Source organism: Ricinus communis, chromosome 4 (genome assembly GCF_019578655.1).
Source record: "Ricinus communis isolate WT05 ecotype wild-type chromosome 4, ASM1957865v1, whole genome shotgun sequence".
NCBI classification, from domain to species: domain Eukaryota; kingdom Viridiplantae; phylum Streptophyta; class Magnoliopsida; order Malpighiales; family Euphorbiaceae; genus Ricinus; species Ricinus communis.
Genome location: NC_063259.1, coordinates 29765196 through 29783617, shown reverse-complemented (window position 1 = coordinate 29783617; position 18422 = coordinate 29765196). Strand labels below are relative to the sequence as shown.

Sequence of the window (18422 nt, the reverse complement as noted above, 5' to 3'; positions counted from 1 at the left end):
AAGTTTTAATCTATAGAACATGTGAAATATCATTATACAATAGATGATATGACTAAAAATGAAGACTGTTATATATACTGTGACTCAAAAGTGTTTATTTTTTATTATCTGTATTAATTGCTACATTATTCTGAAGTACTGAGTCTGGTATTCTTTACATGCTCAATAAGATTCAGGAAACGAAATGAAAGCATTGAGATTGGCGAGGCATTCAGTAGGAAGGCCAAGGAAGGTGTTCATGAAGAAATCGTCAATTGGTTCCACAGTTGCCACACCAACCAATCTGCATTTTCCTTCTCTGTCCAACCTTTCACCTCGTGCACTTCGAATCACTCCATTCGACTCTTCTGAAGTCAAGACTGTCTTTACAAGAAGAGAAGGAGCTTTATAGATGCTCCCGACAGAAAACCAGAACTTGGCCATGAATTCAAGATCAACCTATCAAAACAGACAGCAAAAACAGGCAGTTAGTGGTAACATCTTTGAATCAAAGAATGAACAGTTCTGCAAGAGGGGATATTTCAGGTATTAGCTTCTTGTTGTTTCCCAAAAGACGTCATTTTCTCGAGTTGTGCCGTATGAAATGAAGCAGAGCAGCACAAGCTACCTTTCCAGAATCTCTGTTGATGGTCCCTTGGAAGAGTTCAGGGACGATATCAATCTTCAAGCCTGGTGGCATTGGCAATCCTAAAAACTTGGTGGTTCCACTTGTCAATGGTGGAATATACAGAGTTTTCAGGTCAAAAGAAACAGAAATCTCATCGTTCAAGTCAGTTTTCTTGATTTTGGTAGCAAACCCAGTTCCTGTTCCACCTTCAGCATTGTATTCAAAGTCGGGATATCTTGAGATGCCAAGCTTGCAAGCTTCCAAAGTTTTGAAGTTCACAGTATAATTATCAGTTTTCGGGAATGTGGATGTGGTGGTGGAAATCGATACTACTTGGTTTGGTGGAGTAGAAGAAGAAAAAGCAATAATTTTACTAGTAAATGATGGTTTTCTTGCGGAAAATTTGTAAAGACTTGGAGGGTGTAAGGTGTTTATCCTGCAATCCATTTTCCAAATAGTTTTGCTAATGACTTCTACTCAACTGAAAATGAGGAGAAATTATGTTTAGGCACAGATTCGAGGTAACTGACGTGACCAAACCAAAAGTATACGAAGTAGCAATTTTCGTGAAATCAGGCGCCTCAAAACATGAGGTTGGATTGTGTTCTCAGTTTTGGATCTTATCCTTTTACACCCAAAGATTTTTATAATGATGTGATGGCCACTTAGCCAAGTCTACTATGAGGATTATTTCCATACATTGTAAAGCCCCAGATCGCTCCAAAATGAGAGGAAAGAATTGTTTATGCACTTTAAAGCTCCATTACTAATTCATTTTAATTAGTTATTTTGAGTCACTAGTTTTGACTTGAAAATTAATCTGAGTTAGTTGGTTTGGATTTTTACACTGGTAAAAAGTATTATAGCCAAATTATAAAGAGTAATTTCGTAAAATAAGACTTTAGCTTTGTTTGATTCTTTAAATATTTTGAATTTAATAAATGTATTATAAATATTTATGCATTTTATTATTTAGTATTTATAAATTTTTGGTAACACTTAGAAAAAGAAAGTAAAGAAAAATCAAAATTCTTAATACTTGACATAGAGCAAATTATAAAGAGTTCATTGGAAGTTTTTTAAAAGTTGTGTTTTATGTTTAGATATTACTATTTATTATATTAAAAAAACCATTAGTAATACTTTAATATTGAGAAAAAGAAATAAAAGAAAATCATGTAAACTAAGTTAAAAGAGAGAAAATGAAAAGGATAAATACAAGTATTCCTCTAAGATTTATCTTGTTCTGCACTTCTGTTTTGACGTTTACCATTTCATGAAACAGTTAGTGGAGTGTAAAATGACAAACTAATTTCAATACTACATTATTTTAGTTCCTGAGAATTTATTTTATAAAATAACTTATTCCATGAGTTTTGTTTCATGACATCAATTAATATAAAATAGAGGGACGATAATGTATGTTTAGAGAGAAAAATAAAGAGACGCAATTGTAAAATGGGGTAAATTTCATACAGTTGTCTGTAATTATCTCAAGAAGAAAAAGAATGACACACAAAACGATTGCTCTTGCTACTGTTTTAGCTCTCAATTACGATTGCTTGCAGTATTGGTCCAACACTCTGATGGAATTTCTAAGACTACTTGAAGTGGGTCTTGAAAATGAAAAATGTTTTTAGGACAGACCAACCCTGAGAATGTCCTTATGTCTCTTACGACAGGAGGAGAATACCATGCCTGCCCTGCATAATTGTGCTTATTTGAGACAGCTCTGCATTCCTGGGCGTGTAGTCCTTTTAGCAAAAACTAACATTGTAAAGCATTAAAAGCAATATTTCCCTGTCCCGACCATGGCAATTCAAATGCCTGATTTTTATTATCAAAAGGGTCTTCATCATCACCCCACATGGTGTGATGTCCCCAGTTTTATTGGCCGCAGCACTAGCTGTTCAGACAAAAAAATTGGACTGCCAATAAAAGCTGTTGTAGTGATGCTTCAAGATTGCTAAGACTTGGAGTCCTCGACATTGAATCACTGATGTATGTATTTTAAAATAAATGACTCGGCAAAGAAAAAGTTTGACCGAGAATTTCAAGCAAGGACATCATCCCTAGATGAAAATATGGAATTATCTTATAGGGTGAAGTCATGATAATAAGTGGGGAGTACTCTAACTTCACCCAGAAACTTGACAGAAAAGAAAGTGAAAGTGTCTGGAGAGGATTGCATTTATGGGGACACAAAGAAAAAGAAACCTGGAAAACTTCATACTATGAAAATCCAACTTTATACACAAGGCAGAAGCCTATTGCTCACAGCTTGTTACCCATGCTACTTAACAAGCAACCAACTGAAAATAACTGGAGAAACACATCAACCAAATCACAACGCTTCTAAGAACCATGATTCAACAGCACAAGACTATAACAAACATATTACAAACACATTGGTTATTAGAAACTCGTGTGAGCATACCACTTTCTCTGCTTCAATCATCCGCTATACCTCCATTTGTATATTAAGTTAGATTGTCAGCCAGGTATTCAAAGCTTCAACATACCAGAGAAGACCTAAGAGATGGCGCACTTGGAAGATGGGTGCATGACGCCCAACGTATAACTGACTTGGTCACCACAAGATCAAGTTGCTCATGCTCCCCAAGACCAATTGTACGGTTCCTCTTACTGTGAACACCCATCCTGGACCCAATGGCTCCCCATGACCTCTTAACTTCAGCTTGCTTGTGCTGTATTTGTCTAGCTTCAGGCCCACAGAAAAGAGAAGATTTTGGCAATACGAGCATCTTCTCCAAACTGACTTCTGCAAAATAGAATATATAACTAGATCACATCATATATAAATTCTACTACATCATTGTATTGCGAGGTATCAAAGAAAGAAAACCTGATTACCTCCATGAATTGGAATTATACTAGATTTTTTATTTGGGAGATCCAATGTACAGCTCCCTTGCTCAGTCACAGGACCAGGGCTGAAGAATGCAAAGCTTGGGATTGAGGATATAGGTGAAGAAAATTCCAAGGCATTAGAATCATCACTATTACGGAAGGAAAAAAGGCCCGATACAAAGCAAGGTGTTGAAGTTTCTACAAGAAAAGAAGAGAATGATGATCTGCATTTGAAAGTAGGTGACTCAACATCACAAATAATAGGTGATCCAGCACCAAAGCTGATGTTCTGATTCTGGGCCATCAATGTAGAGAAAGAGCCACCACCTAAATCCCACCCTCCACAACTTTTCTTCTGACATTGATCAGGTGCTTCAGAACATTGTCCGTCATCCTTCATCCAGGAATGATCTACAAAAAGAATAAGTTTTCGATCAAATCAAAAACACATCAGAGAAGTTGAGAGTGGTATACTCAATGTTTATGGCTAATTAGCAAAACAGAATGGTGCAATATCTTGGCTTTGAATCCCATCAACACCAGTTCACAGCACCGCATATTGGCTGCCATTCATGAGCACATCTATGTCATGAATGCTCCAATTTTTGCTAAAAACCATTAAGAACTCAGTTGAGCTTATCTGTTTGATTTAGTATTTTGCAGTCTAGTTCTGCACATCATATCTTCAGATGCCTCTACTATGAGTCTTGCTATTTTGATGAATATCATGCATACTATATGAAATAACTAGAAAGTATAAATAATCATCATTTATACTTCCGATATGTCCGCCAGAATACATAACAGAATGGTCATTTGCATCTATGAATAGAAATAGGTAAGAATTTTCTAGCAAAATGAAATGCAAGTATTTAACCTACCTAAAACCTGTTGCGCAGTAAGCCTCAGTGAGGGGTCAGTACAGAGCATCCCCCTGACTAACTCCTTAGCAGATTCAGTTACACGATCCCAAGGATTAGATGGGAACCGCAGATCAGCTGCCCTCACAGCATCAAATATCTGTGACTTAGTCTTACCCCAAAATGGCGGCATTCCACTGAGAAGAATGTAAAGAATCACCCCTGCACTCCAAATATCAGCAGCCTGATTATATCCCCCTGCCAATACCTCAGGAGCTATATAAAATGGGCTCCCAACTGTTCCATGCAAACTCTGACCTGATATAACAGAATCCAATCTTCAAGTCATTAAACAAGTACTGAACAATAAAATAGAGGAAAAGAATGAACACAAAAGAATACCAGGTTTAATGTAGGTTGCAAGACCAAAATCTGCCAATTTAATCTGTGAAGAGGAGGCTTTTGTTGCCAATAGTATGTTCTCTGGCTTCAGGTCCCTGTGAACAACCCCAATTTCATGACAATACAACACCACTTGCATCATATGCCTGAAGAGAACCCTAGCCTCAGTCTCTGAGAATCGTCCATGCTTCTCTAACTGGTGAAAAAGCTCACCTCCAGCACATAGCTCCATTACCAAGTGGATATAATCCTCATCCTCATAAACCGCCTTGAGATCCACAACGTTTGGATGCCCAGATAGCCTAGTCATTATCTCAATCTCAAGTTTGACACTTCTCGCATCATCTGATGTTACCAGTCTATCCTTAGCAATGGATTTGCAAGCAAATAAGTCTCCACTGAATTTATCTGTGCACACTCTAATAACCCCAAACTGTCCCCAACCCAGCTGCTCGCCGAGGAGATACCTGTCTTTCAAATTTGATGTCTGATTTGTATCCAAAATAGTTTGAGTTAAGCTCGAAATTGTGTAACAAGTGCATGGCTGTTTCAACAAATTATAGCTGCTGTTGCACTTGGCAACAGCCATACCAATATCTAGCTCCCAACCAAGCCAAAGTTGCCAATCCAAATGTCACTCTAAAAATATGAATTTGGAGTTGTCAAACAATTAACCGCCTATTTTTCTAACAATTTAATAGGTCTCCTATGATTTTCAAGTCAAAATTCTTTATTTAGCTCGCGTAACCATTCACCAAAACCATACTTTGAGGTCAAATCGTAAAAGAAGCTTCTCATGGCCGGTTGTTGAAAGGTGATAGTGACACTAACCGCGATAGATATAATACCATGTATCTAGACAATTTAGGTACTTGACATCTCAGCGTGGAATTAGACTTAATATCTGCTAGATCTGAAACGATACTGCAGTGGAAAAAGAAAAAGAAAAAAGAAAATAGAGTGAGATCAACCTATGCAGAGAAAAACAAACAAAGCAACTTACTCAGATACATCACAGTTTATTCATAAACAAATTAGCTTGTTTAACCTCTCATACATACATAAATAAAGTTCCAAGCAAGTAAGCCAGCAACAAACATGAATTAAATACCTCAGAATACCCTCCAAATATGTAAAAAAAAAAACAAAACAAAACAAAGTTCAACAACAATGACCCATCAAATTTAAAACGGCAACAAGACAACCCAGATCCCAATCTTTATTCCAAAAACAACGTAAAATAAACTCAAAATCTTTATTCCAAAAACAACGTAAAATAAACTAAGTACAGTAGAGATAGATATATGCACAGAGAAAGAAAAAGGAGACCTAGTTAGCGAATTAGAGAGAGGAGAGAGTGGACCACAGAAGGAGTCCGTTGTGTTTTAGGTACCCGAGACAGAGAACCCCCTGCTCTGTCTGTCCCTGTGGGCTCTCACTCTCTTCTTCTTTTTTCTTTTTCTTTTTTTCCTTCTTTTAATGGTATGATTCACACCCGTTGTGTTTGTTCTGTGGTGGTTTGAAAATTGAAAGCTATCCTTTCCTCGGACTTCAAGTCCCAGTTTAATTTTTGTTTAATCACTAGTAATACTGTAATAAGCACTGATGTCCTTTGATTTTTATTTTTTTTTAATATATTTTGTTATTGAATGTCGCGGAAGATCGTAAATTGCCTGTCGCCTTTTGTCACTTGTTTAGCTGTGTAAGGAATAATATCTTTTCTCTTTTTCCCCAAAAGGCTAAAAAATTGAAATACTTTAGCTCTTAGCTTCTTAACTCACTGTAAGCTACACTACGACAAGCCGTATTTGCGTAATTGAAGAAAATGGTATGTGGTCGAAAACGTCAATCTTTCTTTCTCCTAGTTCTCTTGCCATCTCTCTTCCTCTCTCTCATTCTCTCTGATGCTGTTTGTGAAGTGATTTCGTGCAAGATGCAAGCTCAAAGTTTTGGATTTGCAGGTAAATTTACTCTTACAATCCTCACTTTAGTGACCCTATCAGTTCTGCTTTTTTATTCGTTCACCTGTATGCATACTGTTTTCACTAACTGCGCTGGTACTCATTAAAAAGTTTCCTTCTTTTCTTAGAAAAAGAAAAAGCATATTTAATTTATTACTGTATCAGGTTTCAAAATATGAATGGTTTGTTCTGATTTATGTACTGCAATAAAACTAGGCAACAGCCTCTTAGTTATATCATCAACTTAAATGTTTTAACAATTTGTTTGTGCTGTGGAAAAAAATTATTCTGAAGTTGTGATCTGAGAGAATTTAATTTAGGGTCTTATATCAGCCAAAATCACCAGAAGATTACTGAAGTATGTTTAAGGGGCTTTGCAAAAATGGCCATATAGAAGCCCTTTCGTTTTGATTCTTGTACCAATATTTTTTCTTTCTTTCTGTTCACATTGGAGTATTTATTAGTCTAATCTAATAGGTTACAACAACTTATTCTTCATTCTTCTGTTCCAGTATAGGTAATTGGTCGACTCTTTGAAGGATATTGTCTCCTCTTTCTTTCTGTTCACATTGGAGTATTTATTAGTCTAATCTAATAGGTTACAACAACTTATTCTTCATTCTTCTGTTCCAGTATAGGTAATTGGTCGACTCTTTGAAGGATATTGTCTCCAATGGCACTGTCTATAGGTTTGATCCAAACAGTCCCTCTCAAATTGGGTTTTGGTTTTCAAAGAAGAGTTTCATGTGGGAAATATGGAATGCTCATTTCGAGATCGTCACGGGGGCTTCTCAGCATCCAAGCTGTGCAGGATAATGGAGGTCCTCAAAGACTAGTCGATATTATTAGACGCGTTCCTGAATTCTCCAGGAACTACTTTCGAAGTCCTTCAAGAAGGGCACTTTTTGGTGGAATCTCCTTGTTGGGTGGATTTTATGTGGCGCAAACTATTTCTCTGTCATTTGGAGCTTTAGGTGTAAATGATGTTATAGCTGCAGTGATTTGTGTTCTTTTGACAGAGTATGTAACAAGATTTTATTACAGCCGGCCAAAGGTAACCTTTCCTGTTGCTCTTCTTAACAATTTCAAGATGGGGTTCACTTATGGACTCTTCATTGACGCCTTCAAGCTGGCTAGTTAATTATATCACAAGTTCTTGATTACCTGTGGGTTTTTCCACATTTTACTTGTTGGAGGTTTTGGATTCTGTAAAGTCCTCTAATGTCATGTTTCTATATTCTCATTCCATCTTTCTTATGTTTGATGTATGTCCTAGCCCCCCAATGCCTCGTTTGTCTCATGTTCTAGTGTTCTTTGCCTTTCACTTTGAGCAATTTTTCTTTTGGTATTGTAAATATGTGAAACATAGAAAATACTATCTCAATATGAGATATGTTCATTCTCTCCCTCTCTCTCTCTCTCTCTCTCTCTCTCTCTCTCACACACACACACACACACACACGGCGCACACTCACACACATAGACACATGCGGACTTTCTTGGGAATTAGAATTTATAGGCTAAATGGAGTTCTAATATTTCTGTTAGCTGTTGCAATCACAAGGGAGAAAGTTGCTAGTAAGAAAGAATTGTTTCCCCTTTGCTAGCTGGTGCAATTTGACTTGCTTGCTGGTTTATGTAATTACTGATTCTCATGACAACTGATTACTCTGGAATTAATGAAGTGACTCTTCTGATTTAGTTCGTATAATATATAATGGTTTTAGAAGGTTTACGTGATATTATGATTTTCCTTTCCCTGACATGTTTTGGCCCCAATCAATATTGTTTCAGACCATCTGCAGCTGTTCGTAAAGTTGTATTGTGATTCTCTTTTTGGTTCATATTTGCATGATGGAGGCAGCAATGTTGAGTAGCTCTAAAATTCTTTACTCGTCCTTGCTTTCAAAAATTTACTCCGCATTTGGAAATAATTACTGTGTTTTGTTTTTGCTGTCTGGTGTCTTTTCTAAGGATCACCAGGTTAGCCAGACACAGCCAGTTTAGGCTACCTCACATGGGAGATCCTGAAATCTAGATAATTTAGTTTTAGTATGAGATGGTCTGACGTTTTTTTAGTTTCTGTGGAATCAAGTTTAGTGCAGGATTAAGCAAAATGAATGATATGCATGGGAGAGGAATGTCTGCTTGCAATAACTGCAGATTTATTGTATCTTCAGGCAAATTTATAGATGTCAGATGGTATGGGCATCCTGCAAACTAGTGCTTGGACTATATCTGGTTGGTTGGCAATGGCAAGTGGAGTATTTGAGTGCACTGGTGATATGTTTCATTTGTTAATACTACGGGCACAGCCTAGTGTAGTATATTAGTCCTATGAGCAGTGACATAGTTTTCCCCTATGTAGTTTTATGAAACTCAAAGTTCACAAGAAATATCCTTTGGAAGAGTGGCAGGAACGAATTGGAGATGGATTAGAGTCTGAAATGATACAATACATCAAATAGCACTTGGTACCTGTTCACCAGAACTTAATAGCCCTCTTGTGCTTTTGTTAGCTCGGGGAGGGGCTGAAGCCTTGAAACTTACCACCTAGACATGGCTCAAAGAGCCACGACTAGATCTTATCCCGACTGACCGGTGCCATTGTGTACTTAAATTTTGAATCTTTAAGGCATTTGCACTTCCAAATTGGTAAGAGGAGCACATGTGCTTCTGTCTTACCAAATTGACGTGGACCAGATTATCATCCCATATAAGATTCTGCAGCTCCCAATCCATTTTCTTCAAAGCACTGATAGATTACAAATATTTTGTTCAAAGCGTTTGCGATTTCGGTAATGCTTAGGATCTAAACAAACTATGTTTTGTATTTTTTTAAATAGAGATATTGGGTTTTTAAGATCTGATATCATAATTAGGAGATCATTTTTGCTGAAATTGATAATCATAAAAAAAGAAATTTAGAAGATTTTTTTTGATGCAGCTGCTAGTTGTTTTTTACTAAACAATTATATTAAAATATTTAATAAAAATTTAAAAAACAACAGTTGATAGCTAATTTATTCTTAATTAGCCGCTGATTATATCTATTCTATTTTAAATTTTTTTTTATCAGCTGATTAATGATTTGTTTTTATTTATTTATTTGAACACTATTATTTTTATTAAAATTTATTGACAATAACTTACTGTAAATTGATTTAATATAATTAAATTTTATTTTTTAAAATAAATAATTATTATTTTTAATAGTTAAATAATTATAATATTTAAAACTATAGTATTTAAAATTTTTAATTTTTATTAATAAAATTTAAATTTAAATTTTTATTCTTAAAATAAATTTTATAAATATTTTTAATAATAAATACTATTGAGTTAAAAAATTAATTATAATTTTTTAATTATTATAAATTATTTTATTAATTTATATTATTAAATATAATAAAATATATTTAATAATAAATTATACTTTCAATGGTCATTTAACATATTAATAACTAATAAAATTATACCTAAATAGTTTAATTTATCATTTATCAACCATTAGTTAACAACTGCATTGTTCAGTTGAACTAAATAAGTGCTTGATAAGAAATCATGACCGTTGTCATATCTTCTACAAATATAATTTTGATTTACAAAAAGTGTATTTATGTGATGCAAAATAGGAATAGTGATCTTTTTTTTGTCTTATAAAACGGTAACTATTATAACTCCATTATTTCTATCTTCCAATGGCTTTAGATTTCAAATGTAAAAATGGAGGGTTGTTAAAAATAAAATGTTAATCTAATAGGTATTGAGGTAGACGAAGGCTGTTGTGTAATTCCATTTGTAAAATACCAAGTTAGTCTCAAAGTGAAGTCAAGGCAGCTCAGGTGGCATGTGGAACTAAATTTGGGCAAATTATTGACTAAATTAAGCTTTGATCCCACATGAATTTATTCAAACTTTATGTAATAAGTAGTTAATATTTAATATTATAAAACAAAAAGTTACTAAAACATACTACTAGTCACAGCAGGGGGCGCGTAGCGTAGTATCACATAAAAAGCAGGGGGCAAATAGTCATTATGACAGTCACAGCAGGGGCAATACCGTGAACAGAAAATGAAGAAGATCGTCGTAAAGGTGACGCGTCATTGTCCCGCAGTTGTAGCACATCTCTAGCGACTATCGTCTCGGTCTCGAGTCCCGAATTCTTTCCTCCCGACCCTCACCGCAACAAAGGAAGCAGCTACCAAATCACACCACTCTCTAACTCTTAGTCTCTGTTATTATTCAGTTATGTCTTCCTAATTTTTTAATCCCTAAACCTTGATCAGTATCTAAACACACAAACACAAATCTTTCCCTATTCAAAACACTTGAAAGACACCACCCAACCGACAAATCAGAGGCCCCTAATATAGAAAAAGCATATATAGTTATTTTGATGATCAATTGTTATTTGACTTCAATCAATGGATTTAGATGCTCAAGGAGGCAACACTAACAGTAATCGCGTCTTTAACCGACTCGGTGGCGCTCAGTTATCATCATCAACAAACGACCCAAGGCAACAAAAGGTTTGTCACCATTGGCGGGCGGGTCGATGCAATCGTTTTCCTTGCCCTTATCTTCACAGAGAATTGCCGCCGCCGCCGCCGCCGCATGGGTCTAATGGGCATAGCAGTAGTAATAATAATGCACCATCGAAGCGTGGGTTTTCTAATGATTCCGGATTTTCAGGGCCTTCTGGGTCCCGGAGAAGTGGAAATTTTAATAACGCGTCGTCTTGGGGAAGAGTAGGGAATAATAGTAACAAGGTTTTGAGAAAAACCGAGAAAGTTTGTAATTTTTGGGTTCAAGGTAAATGTAGTTATGGTGATAAGTGCAGGTTCTTGCATTCTTGGAATTTGGGTGAGAGTTTTTCTTTGTTGACTCAACTTGATGGTCATCAGAAGGTAATTTTAGATAAAGATTTGTGCTTTTTCTAAAAGGTTTTGTTTCATTGTTAATCAAGATTGCATTATAAACAGGTTGTTACTGGAATTGCTTTGCCATCTGGGTCTGATAAGCTTTACACGGGAAGTAAGGATGAGACTGTCAGGGTCTGGGATTGCCAATCTGGCCAGGTTGCTTTCTTTTACTTCGATTGTTTAAATTTTGTTTAATTCTACGAACACCTTGTTTGAAAAGTCTAAAAATGCAAAGATCAATTCTATTTAGTCAAATCTCATGCTTGGAAACCTCCTAGTTGCTAGAGTTCAATTCGTTTTGAAACAAATGGAATCATTGTCCAACGTGACATGATTTTACAAGAATTCAATGCAGTTGAACTCAGGTACCATAATGATCCCCCTCCAAAACAATAAATTTACATACTCAAATGTATGTTATCAATTTTCCTGGCACATCATGGAAGGACTCGTTTGTGGACTTAAAATCAAGTGTGCGGGTATTTTAATGCTGTTTTGAGTTGATGGTCTTCTATTGGAGGTATTTTATTTATGGATTTGGTCAGGAGCTTGAAAATTTCTTGTACAAATGTACAAAATTAAAGTGTTTTAGTTTTTAACTTAATGGAACTGTGCTTTCCTGTTGCTAATTTGGCTTTGCTTTAGCATTTTATTATTTGGATTGGAACATACAGGTACTTCTTTGTGTCTGGCTCGCCTCTCCCTCTTCTTATTCTTCTGCATGCATAACCTATTGTCTAATGAGTAACATCATGTGATAATTGAATTTTTTTTTTGCTTGCAGTGTATGGCCGTGATTCAGCTTGGAGGTGAAGTTGGTTGCATGATTAGTGAAGGTCCATGGATTTTTGTTGGTATACCAAATGTTGTCAAGGTTGGTTGCAGGAAGAATACCTTTACTTGTATCGTGATTATATGTTCTATCGTCGTTCTTGGCTATTTAAAGATTTTGATTGTTTATCTTTTTATCCCATATTAGATGATACAGTATTTCAGTTGCTTGTCCAATGATTATGCGTCATTGAATTGGATATACATGATAATTTTGCAGGCATGGAATACACAAACTAACACTGATCTAAGTCTCACTGGACCTGTTGGACAAGTTTATGCCTTGGTTGTGGGAAATGACTTGCTCTTTGCTGGTACACAGGTAATATGTTTGTGTAAAAATGGACTCGAATGTGAAATTATTTTGTGCGGGTTGCTCTATGTATAAATATTGCTGTTGTATTACGTATGCTCAACCTGGATGATCTTGTTGAGGCCAGAGTTCATATTGAAATCCCAGTGGGAAAAGGCATGCACTAACCCATCTATATCTTGTGCTAGTGGAACTAAAATGTTATTCTCACCTGTAGCATCTCCATTATGCAGGATGGGGCAATATTGGTATGGAAATATAATGCAGCTACCTTTAATTTTGAACCAGCTGCGTCACTTCCAGGACATACTGTTGCAGTTGTTTCACTAGTTGTTGGAGCTAATAGACTCTATTCTGGTTCTATGGACCATTCTATAAGGGTAAGATGGTAGCTTGACATCACATTATCCTGTTTAAATGTCTAGTTTATTATAAGATATTTAATATCTATTATAGTCGTCATAAATTAGATCTAATATTTCCTCTAAAGTCTTATCTGTTTTTTTTTCCTTCTCTACTATTTACCTCTCCTTGTCCTGCTTGCTAGGTTTGGAATCTTGAAACCTTGCAGTGTGTGCAAACACTAACTGATCATACTTCAGTTGTCATGTCTGTTCTTTGTTGGGACCAGTTTCTTTTGTCATGTTCGTTGGACCAAAAGATAAAGGTTTGTATCATCTTTAGTTGACATCATGCTGTTCCTTTTTGGATTCAATGACAACAAATATATAGTAAAAAGGATGTCGACAGATAAAAATACCGGGGTTTAATGCCAAAAACAATACAAGGACAAGGGGTCAAATGTGCAATTTTTTTCCTTCTTCTTTTGGTGTTGGTATAATATAATTTAGCTTGTAGTTTGTCTGTTTCTTCAGGTATGGGCGGCTACAGAAAGTGGGAACTTGGACGTAACATACACTCATAATGAAGAGCATGTAGGTTATTCAATTTTATGTTATTTGTTGTGCGTATAGAATTTTTATTTGTCATGTCAATTGAATAATTTGATCTGGAACTAATGCTGAGAGCTTGGTCCTTAATGTAGTAATAATTTGTTCTCAGGAACTAATATGATGCCATCTTAAGTATAATTTCCTGGACTTTTAATGTCTTGGATGTCTAAATTTCATGTATGTAGATGCATATTCTATTTCAGTCAGTGTTAACTCAACTGACCAACTTGCTTTCCAGTCACTAGAAGAAAAAAGTAAGGAGGTCTTTGACATGAAGTACATTATGGGACTAAAGTGAAGTTTGAATTTTGGATAATATAACAGCTCTTACAGTTACTCAATTTTCTCTCTAGGTTTTATAAGTTTCTAACTTGTTCCTAAGTGATTGATGCAAATGTCTTATTATTTGATTCTCATTGGTTCCATAGTTTGCTAGATATAATAACTCTCTATAGGGATTCAGATGTGTTTTCAATTTTCATATTGCTGCTTGGGACTCTACTCATGCTTTGGTTGTTTACACTTTTATGTGACATTGAATTTGCCTATAAACTTGTTAAACTAGTCCTCACTTTATGACTGGTGAATGTGCTCAAGTTATGTGTTTCTGACATGCTAGCCAAGATGAATTATTAATGTTGTAAGCTTGTAATTGGATGGACTAGATGGCACGCGATGTTTTCGGGTTACTTATGACTTGCCTGATGCAGGGCTTGCTTACTCTCTGTGGGATGCATGATTTAGAAGGCAAGCCAGTCTTGCTGTGCTCTTGCAATGATAATTCAGTCCGCCTATTAGATTTACCTTCGTAAGTTTAGCAATTCAGTCAGTATTCTGTTATTGTAGTTATGAATTCTTTTTCTTTTTAAAAAATTTAAGCTCTGTCTAATCTCGTCTGCCACTTAGTATTCTCTTTTTTTAAATTTTATTTATTAGGTTTTCGGAGAGGGGAAAAATTTTTGCTAAACAGGAGATTCGTGCCATTCAGACTGGTCCTGGTGGGTTGTTTTTTACTGGTGATGGAACTGGTCAAGTAAGAGTGTGGAAATGGGTGGCGGAACCAACTGCCATCGCCTGATGACCAATTCAATAGACATGTGTCTACGTGTACTTTCTGAGCTTTCATTATTTGAAATTATTCTTCCTTAGGGTGTCTTGTAATGGAAGTCTGAGGAAGGAGTAGGAGCAGAGAATTCTAGTTTTGGGTTCCGAGAGTTAGATTGTGCCATAGTGATTAGTGATTTATTGTAGAGAGAAGAGTTGCTTGGCTCGTTCCGAAGTTCGTAACAGTTGAGACATTTGTCTGGTCTTACTTAACTTTATTCATAGATATCGGTGCACTCGATCAATATATATTCACTGTGTCAAACCCAATATGCATTTGTTTCCAAGCGTGTGGAGTATTGATGTCCCTTGGGGACTAGGAATATGGGGGGGTTAATGTTATTGCCCCTTGCCAATTCGGCCATGTAATGATGCATTAGCAGTTCAATAAAAAAGAATATTTTATTGCTTCTCTTGATTAGCATACTGTGCATCTTATTTGGCAAAAATGGTTTCAGACCTTAAGCTCATTATCTCTAGTTATGTATAGTACATCCGTGTAGCTTTGGTGTATTTTTCATCGGAGAAGTAAATACATCTATTCCAAGATGATGGAGCTTTGAACGTTCAGGAGCAATTGGTTATTTTCTTATCCTTGTGTTTTTGTAAAGGAAAAGAAAACCCAGTAAATAGTCTAAAAATTAATCATCAGAAACAGCCAGATGCTGATAGCTGAATTTATAAATTCGAAAAAGAAAATAACAGTTTTGGTTCAGTTCTTGCTGTATTTGTGTAATTATAGGTTAAAAGGGGAAGAAATTAGACTTAAGACCAAATCTGTTGCTGAAGAAATTGGCAGAATGTGATGTGAAGCAACTCAGTATAAGTATCATACAGATATTATGGAAGTAGGAACTCAGAATACTGACATCCAAAGCCAAACTTTATGAAACTCATAGCATTAATGTATATGGCTATTGTGTTACTTGAATCTCTCCAAGATTGGGACTGGGACTGGGTTTTACAGATTAAACATGACCTTAATGGCATCCCCACCGCGAGCACTTGTTTCAAACGCTGCTTCAACCTCCTTTTGTGAGAACCCAAACCTATGGGTTATTAGAGGTTTCACATCAATCTTACCACTCCTCAAAAATTCAAGGCATAGTGGCCATGTGTTCTTATACCGGAATACACCAATGACGTCAACCTCCCTAGAAGAAACACTCCAATTAAATTAAATTCATAAGTGAAACTACAGAGTCCTAGATACTTTAACATTCAGAACAACCTAAATTCAAGTACCTTGCTGCAGCTGGTGTAAGAGGAACGGTCATCTCATTATGGCCCATTCCCACAAGGCAAACCTTGCCACCTGACCTCGTGGCACTGAGGGCACTCGACATGGTTTTGTTAAATCCTGCACAATCAAGGGTGACATCCACTCCAGTCCCCATAGCTTTATGTATCAGCACCACTTCATCTGCCACATCCTGTAAAATTCTGATCATAAGATCAAAAGCAATTGCCAGTAGGATGAATATATTTATTTATAATTCAATTTCAGCCAGTTTAGGTCAGCCTCATACCAAAACTAGTCCTAGAAGATGATTTAGATTCAGCAAAATTCAAATCAGTAATCCATAAGGTAGATTTAAATATTTTTAAAGCTGCTTTCTTAACTGTAAAACTGACAAATCAAACTCTGCTATTGGTTTTTACAACCAACTAGAAAGGTTTTAAATCCAACCCAACTTTAAAGAGAACAGCTTTGAGAAGCTAAAAGGAAAGTGCATGAAAATGGTGATCTTGGCACAAGGAAGACTGTCTTAAGTTCATATAGAGGAAACCTGAATGCTAGTAGAAACTTTAACAATCGCATCAGCACCAAGATCCTTGGCAACAGATAAACGATAGTCGTCCACATCCACAATTACAATTCTGGGAGCTCCAAAGGCACGAGCAGCTAACATTGTAACAAGCCCTATGGGTCCAGCTCCCATCACTAACACATTTGTTTCTGGACCAATATTAGCTCGCCGGCATGCATGAACACCAACACTCAGAGGTTCGCACATTGCTCCTTCCTCCAAGCTAACATTTTCTGGCAATCTAAAACATAGGTCTGCAGGATGCACCACCTGCTAATAAGAAAGAATGAATCCGCAGCATTGGCTCTAATTAACAAGGAAAATAAATTTTCTCCTCATATCACTATCCCATTTTTAATAGTATGATGCCATGTTAGAAGTAGAATCCTGCAAACTTTGAATATATATTTGTTAACCTGATTGGCCAGAGAACCATGTACTGGTGGAGTCGCAAAAAACTTCATTTCAGGGCATAGATTGTATCGACCTTCTTTGCAGAGGTCGCACCGCCAGCAGCTGATGCCAGGCTCCAATGCTACACGGTCTCCAGGCACAAGATTCTTAACTTCGCTGCCAACCCCCTCAATGATCCCAGCACACTCATGGCCAATGACCATAGGCTCCTCCACCACAAAATGTGCACATCTCAAGGTCTGTAAATAGACAACCAAATATAGTTTTGAATCATCAAAATTTTTTCTTTTCGAAAAAAAAGATAAGATGAAGAAACACTTGACTCATTGGTTACTTATTTTATTCCTGTATGAAATGCATTCCCCCTTATTTCCAGTGTTTCAGTTTTATCGTTTGGATGCGGTTTTGAGCTTTACGAGGTCATATACATGATGAAGCCTCAAAAGATTGAACTTTGTTTCATTTTGAAATACTTTCAGAAATAAAATATTGAACTTTGTTTCATTTTGAAATACTTTCAGAAATAAAAGAAGAAAACAGAAAAAAGAAGAAAAGCCAAGTAAAATGGTAAGTGGTAAAATGGAAAAGAAAAAAGAAAAGATCATCAGTCAGTGAAATTGAAACGAATTGGCAAGATGTTAAAGAGGAAAGACCCACCTTTAAATAGTGTACATCACTTCCACAGATACCAACAGCTTTCATCCTTACTCTAACATCATTAGGTCCTTCAAAAACCGAAAACAGTATACTTATGCTGAGCCCTCCATCAATCAATTAAGCAAAAGTTTTTTTTTTTCGCAAAAAGAAATACAGATATAGATTATCACAAACAAATACAATTAACTAACAATTTCCACAAGATCAAAGGTAAATATGATTTATGCAGAGAGTATTATGAAAAGTTGCAAAAGATTGATACAACAAAATAAGGAAGAGAGAGAGAGAGAGAGAGAGAGAGAGAGAGCGGGAGGCACCAAGAGAAGGGAGCTTGAAAGGCTGAATTTTTAGGGTGTTGACACCAAGAAGCCAAGCAGCCAAGTTCTCTTCTTGCACATCCTTGTTTTCACCATGAGACATCCCTCCTTTACCCATTTTGCTAATCTCTTTGCACACAAACACAGGGATAGAGATTGTCAGCTCCCAATAGCAACCGAGTAGTGAAAGATATGGTGAGAAAGGAATAAGGGTCTTCTTTTTTTTTTTTTTTTGTTTAAAGGAGGATCAGGAATAGGATATGACAAGACAGGTCATAGACAATGGGTAAGTTCTAAAGTCTTCATCTCTCTAAATACTGGACAATTCTTTTTTTCTTTTTTTTTTTCTAAAAACACTGTGGATGATTCTTTATTTATCGATAATGTGTCCGT

At 36.1% G+C, this 18422-nt stretch overlaps 5 protein-coding genes across 7 annotated transcripts; 2 read left to right on the top strand and 3 right to left on the bottom strand.

Moving 5' to 3' along the window:
- Positions 1–73: 73 nt before the first annotated feature.
- LOC8258306 lies at positions 74–1264 on the bottom strand. Its single transcript, XM_002510804.4, has 2 exons — positions 608–1264; positions 74–438 (listed from the first exon to the last, which is right to left on the bottom strand). Exons 1-2 carry the CDS (start codon positions 1052–1054, stop codon positions 163–165), a joined length of 723 nt encoding a protein of 240 aa, XP_002510850.1. The 5' UTR covers positions 1055–1264; the 3' UTR covers positions 74–162.
- A 1550-nt stretch (positions 1265–2814) lies between these two features.
- LOC8258307 (calcium-dependent protein kinase 26) lies at positions 2815–6236 on the bottom strand. 2 transcript variants are annotated; one of them, XM_015725034.3, is made up of 5 exons: positions 6070–6236; positions 4741–5664; positions 4360–4656; positions 3482–3889; positions 2815–3389 (listed from the first exon to the last, which is right to left on the bottom strand). In XM_015725034.3, exons 2-5 carry the CDS (start codon positions 5327–5329, stop codon positions 3121–3123), a joined length of 1563 nt encoding a protein of 520 aa, XP_015580520.2. In that variant the 5' UTR covers positions 5330–5664; positions 6070–6236; the 3' UTR covers positions 2815–3120. The 2 variants fall into 2 exon arrangements, with proteins under 2 accessions (XP_015580520.2, XP_015580522.2); XM_015725036.3 differs by lacking the exon at positions 6070–6236 and adding an exon at positions 5802–5820.
- A 204-nt stretch (positions 6237–6440) lies between these two features.
- On the top strand, positions 6441–8107 carry LOC8258308 (ycf20-like protein). Of its 2 annotated transcripts, none has more exons than XM_002510806.4 (2): positions 6441–6701; positions 7340–8107. In XM_002510806.4, the coding sequence occupies exon 2, from the start codon at positions 7375–7377 to the stop codon at positions 7840–7842; it is 468 nt and encodes a 155-aa protein (XP_002510852.1). In that variant the 5' UTR covers positions 6441–6701; positions 7340–7374; the 3' UTR covers positions 7843–8107. The 2 variants fall into 2 exon arrangements, with proteins under 2 accessions (XP_002510852.1, XP_015580533.1); XM_015725047.3 differs by having other exon boundaries at positions 6574–6701; positions 7335–8107.
- Positions 8108–10730: 2623 nt separating this feature from the next.
- Positions 10731–15242, top strand: LOC8258310 (zinc finger CCCH domain-containing protein 48). The gene is made up of 9 exons (XM_002510808.4): positions 10731–11614; positions 11690–11785; positions 12414–12503; positions 12681–12782; positions 13007–13153; positions 13321–13440; positions 13649–13708; positions 14437–14534; positions 14663–15242. The coding sequence occupies exons 1-9, from the start codon at positions 11132–11134 to the stop codon at positions 14802–14804; spliced, it is 1338 nt and encodes a 445-aa protein (XP_002510854.1). The 5' UTR covers positions 10731–11131; the 3' UTR covers positions 14805–15242.
- A 366-nt stretch (positions 15243–15608) lies between these two features.
- Positions 15609–18230, bottom strand: LOC8258311 (sorbitol dehydrogenase). The gene is made up of 6 exons (XM_002510809.4): positions 18030–18230; positions 17713–17780; positions 17058–17294; positions 16621–16911; positions 16076–16263; positions 15609–15984 (listed from the first exon to the last, which is right to left on the bottom strand). The coding sequence occupies exons 1-6, from the start codon at positions 18145–18147 to the stop codon at positions 15792–15794; spliced, it is 1095 nt and encodes a 364-aa protein (XP_002510855.1). The 5' UTR covers positions 18148–18230; the 3' UTR covers positions 15609–15791.
- Positions 18231–18422: the final 192 nt, after the last annotated feature.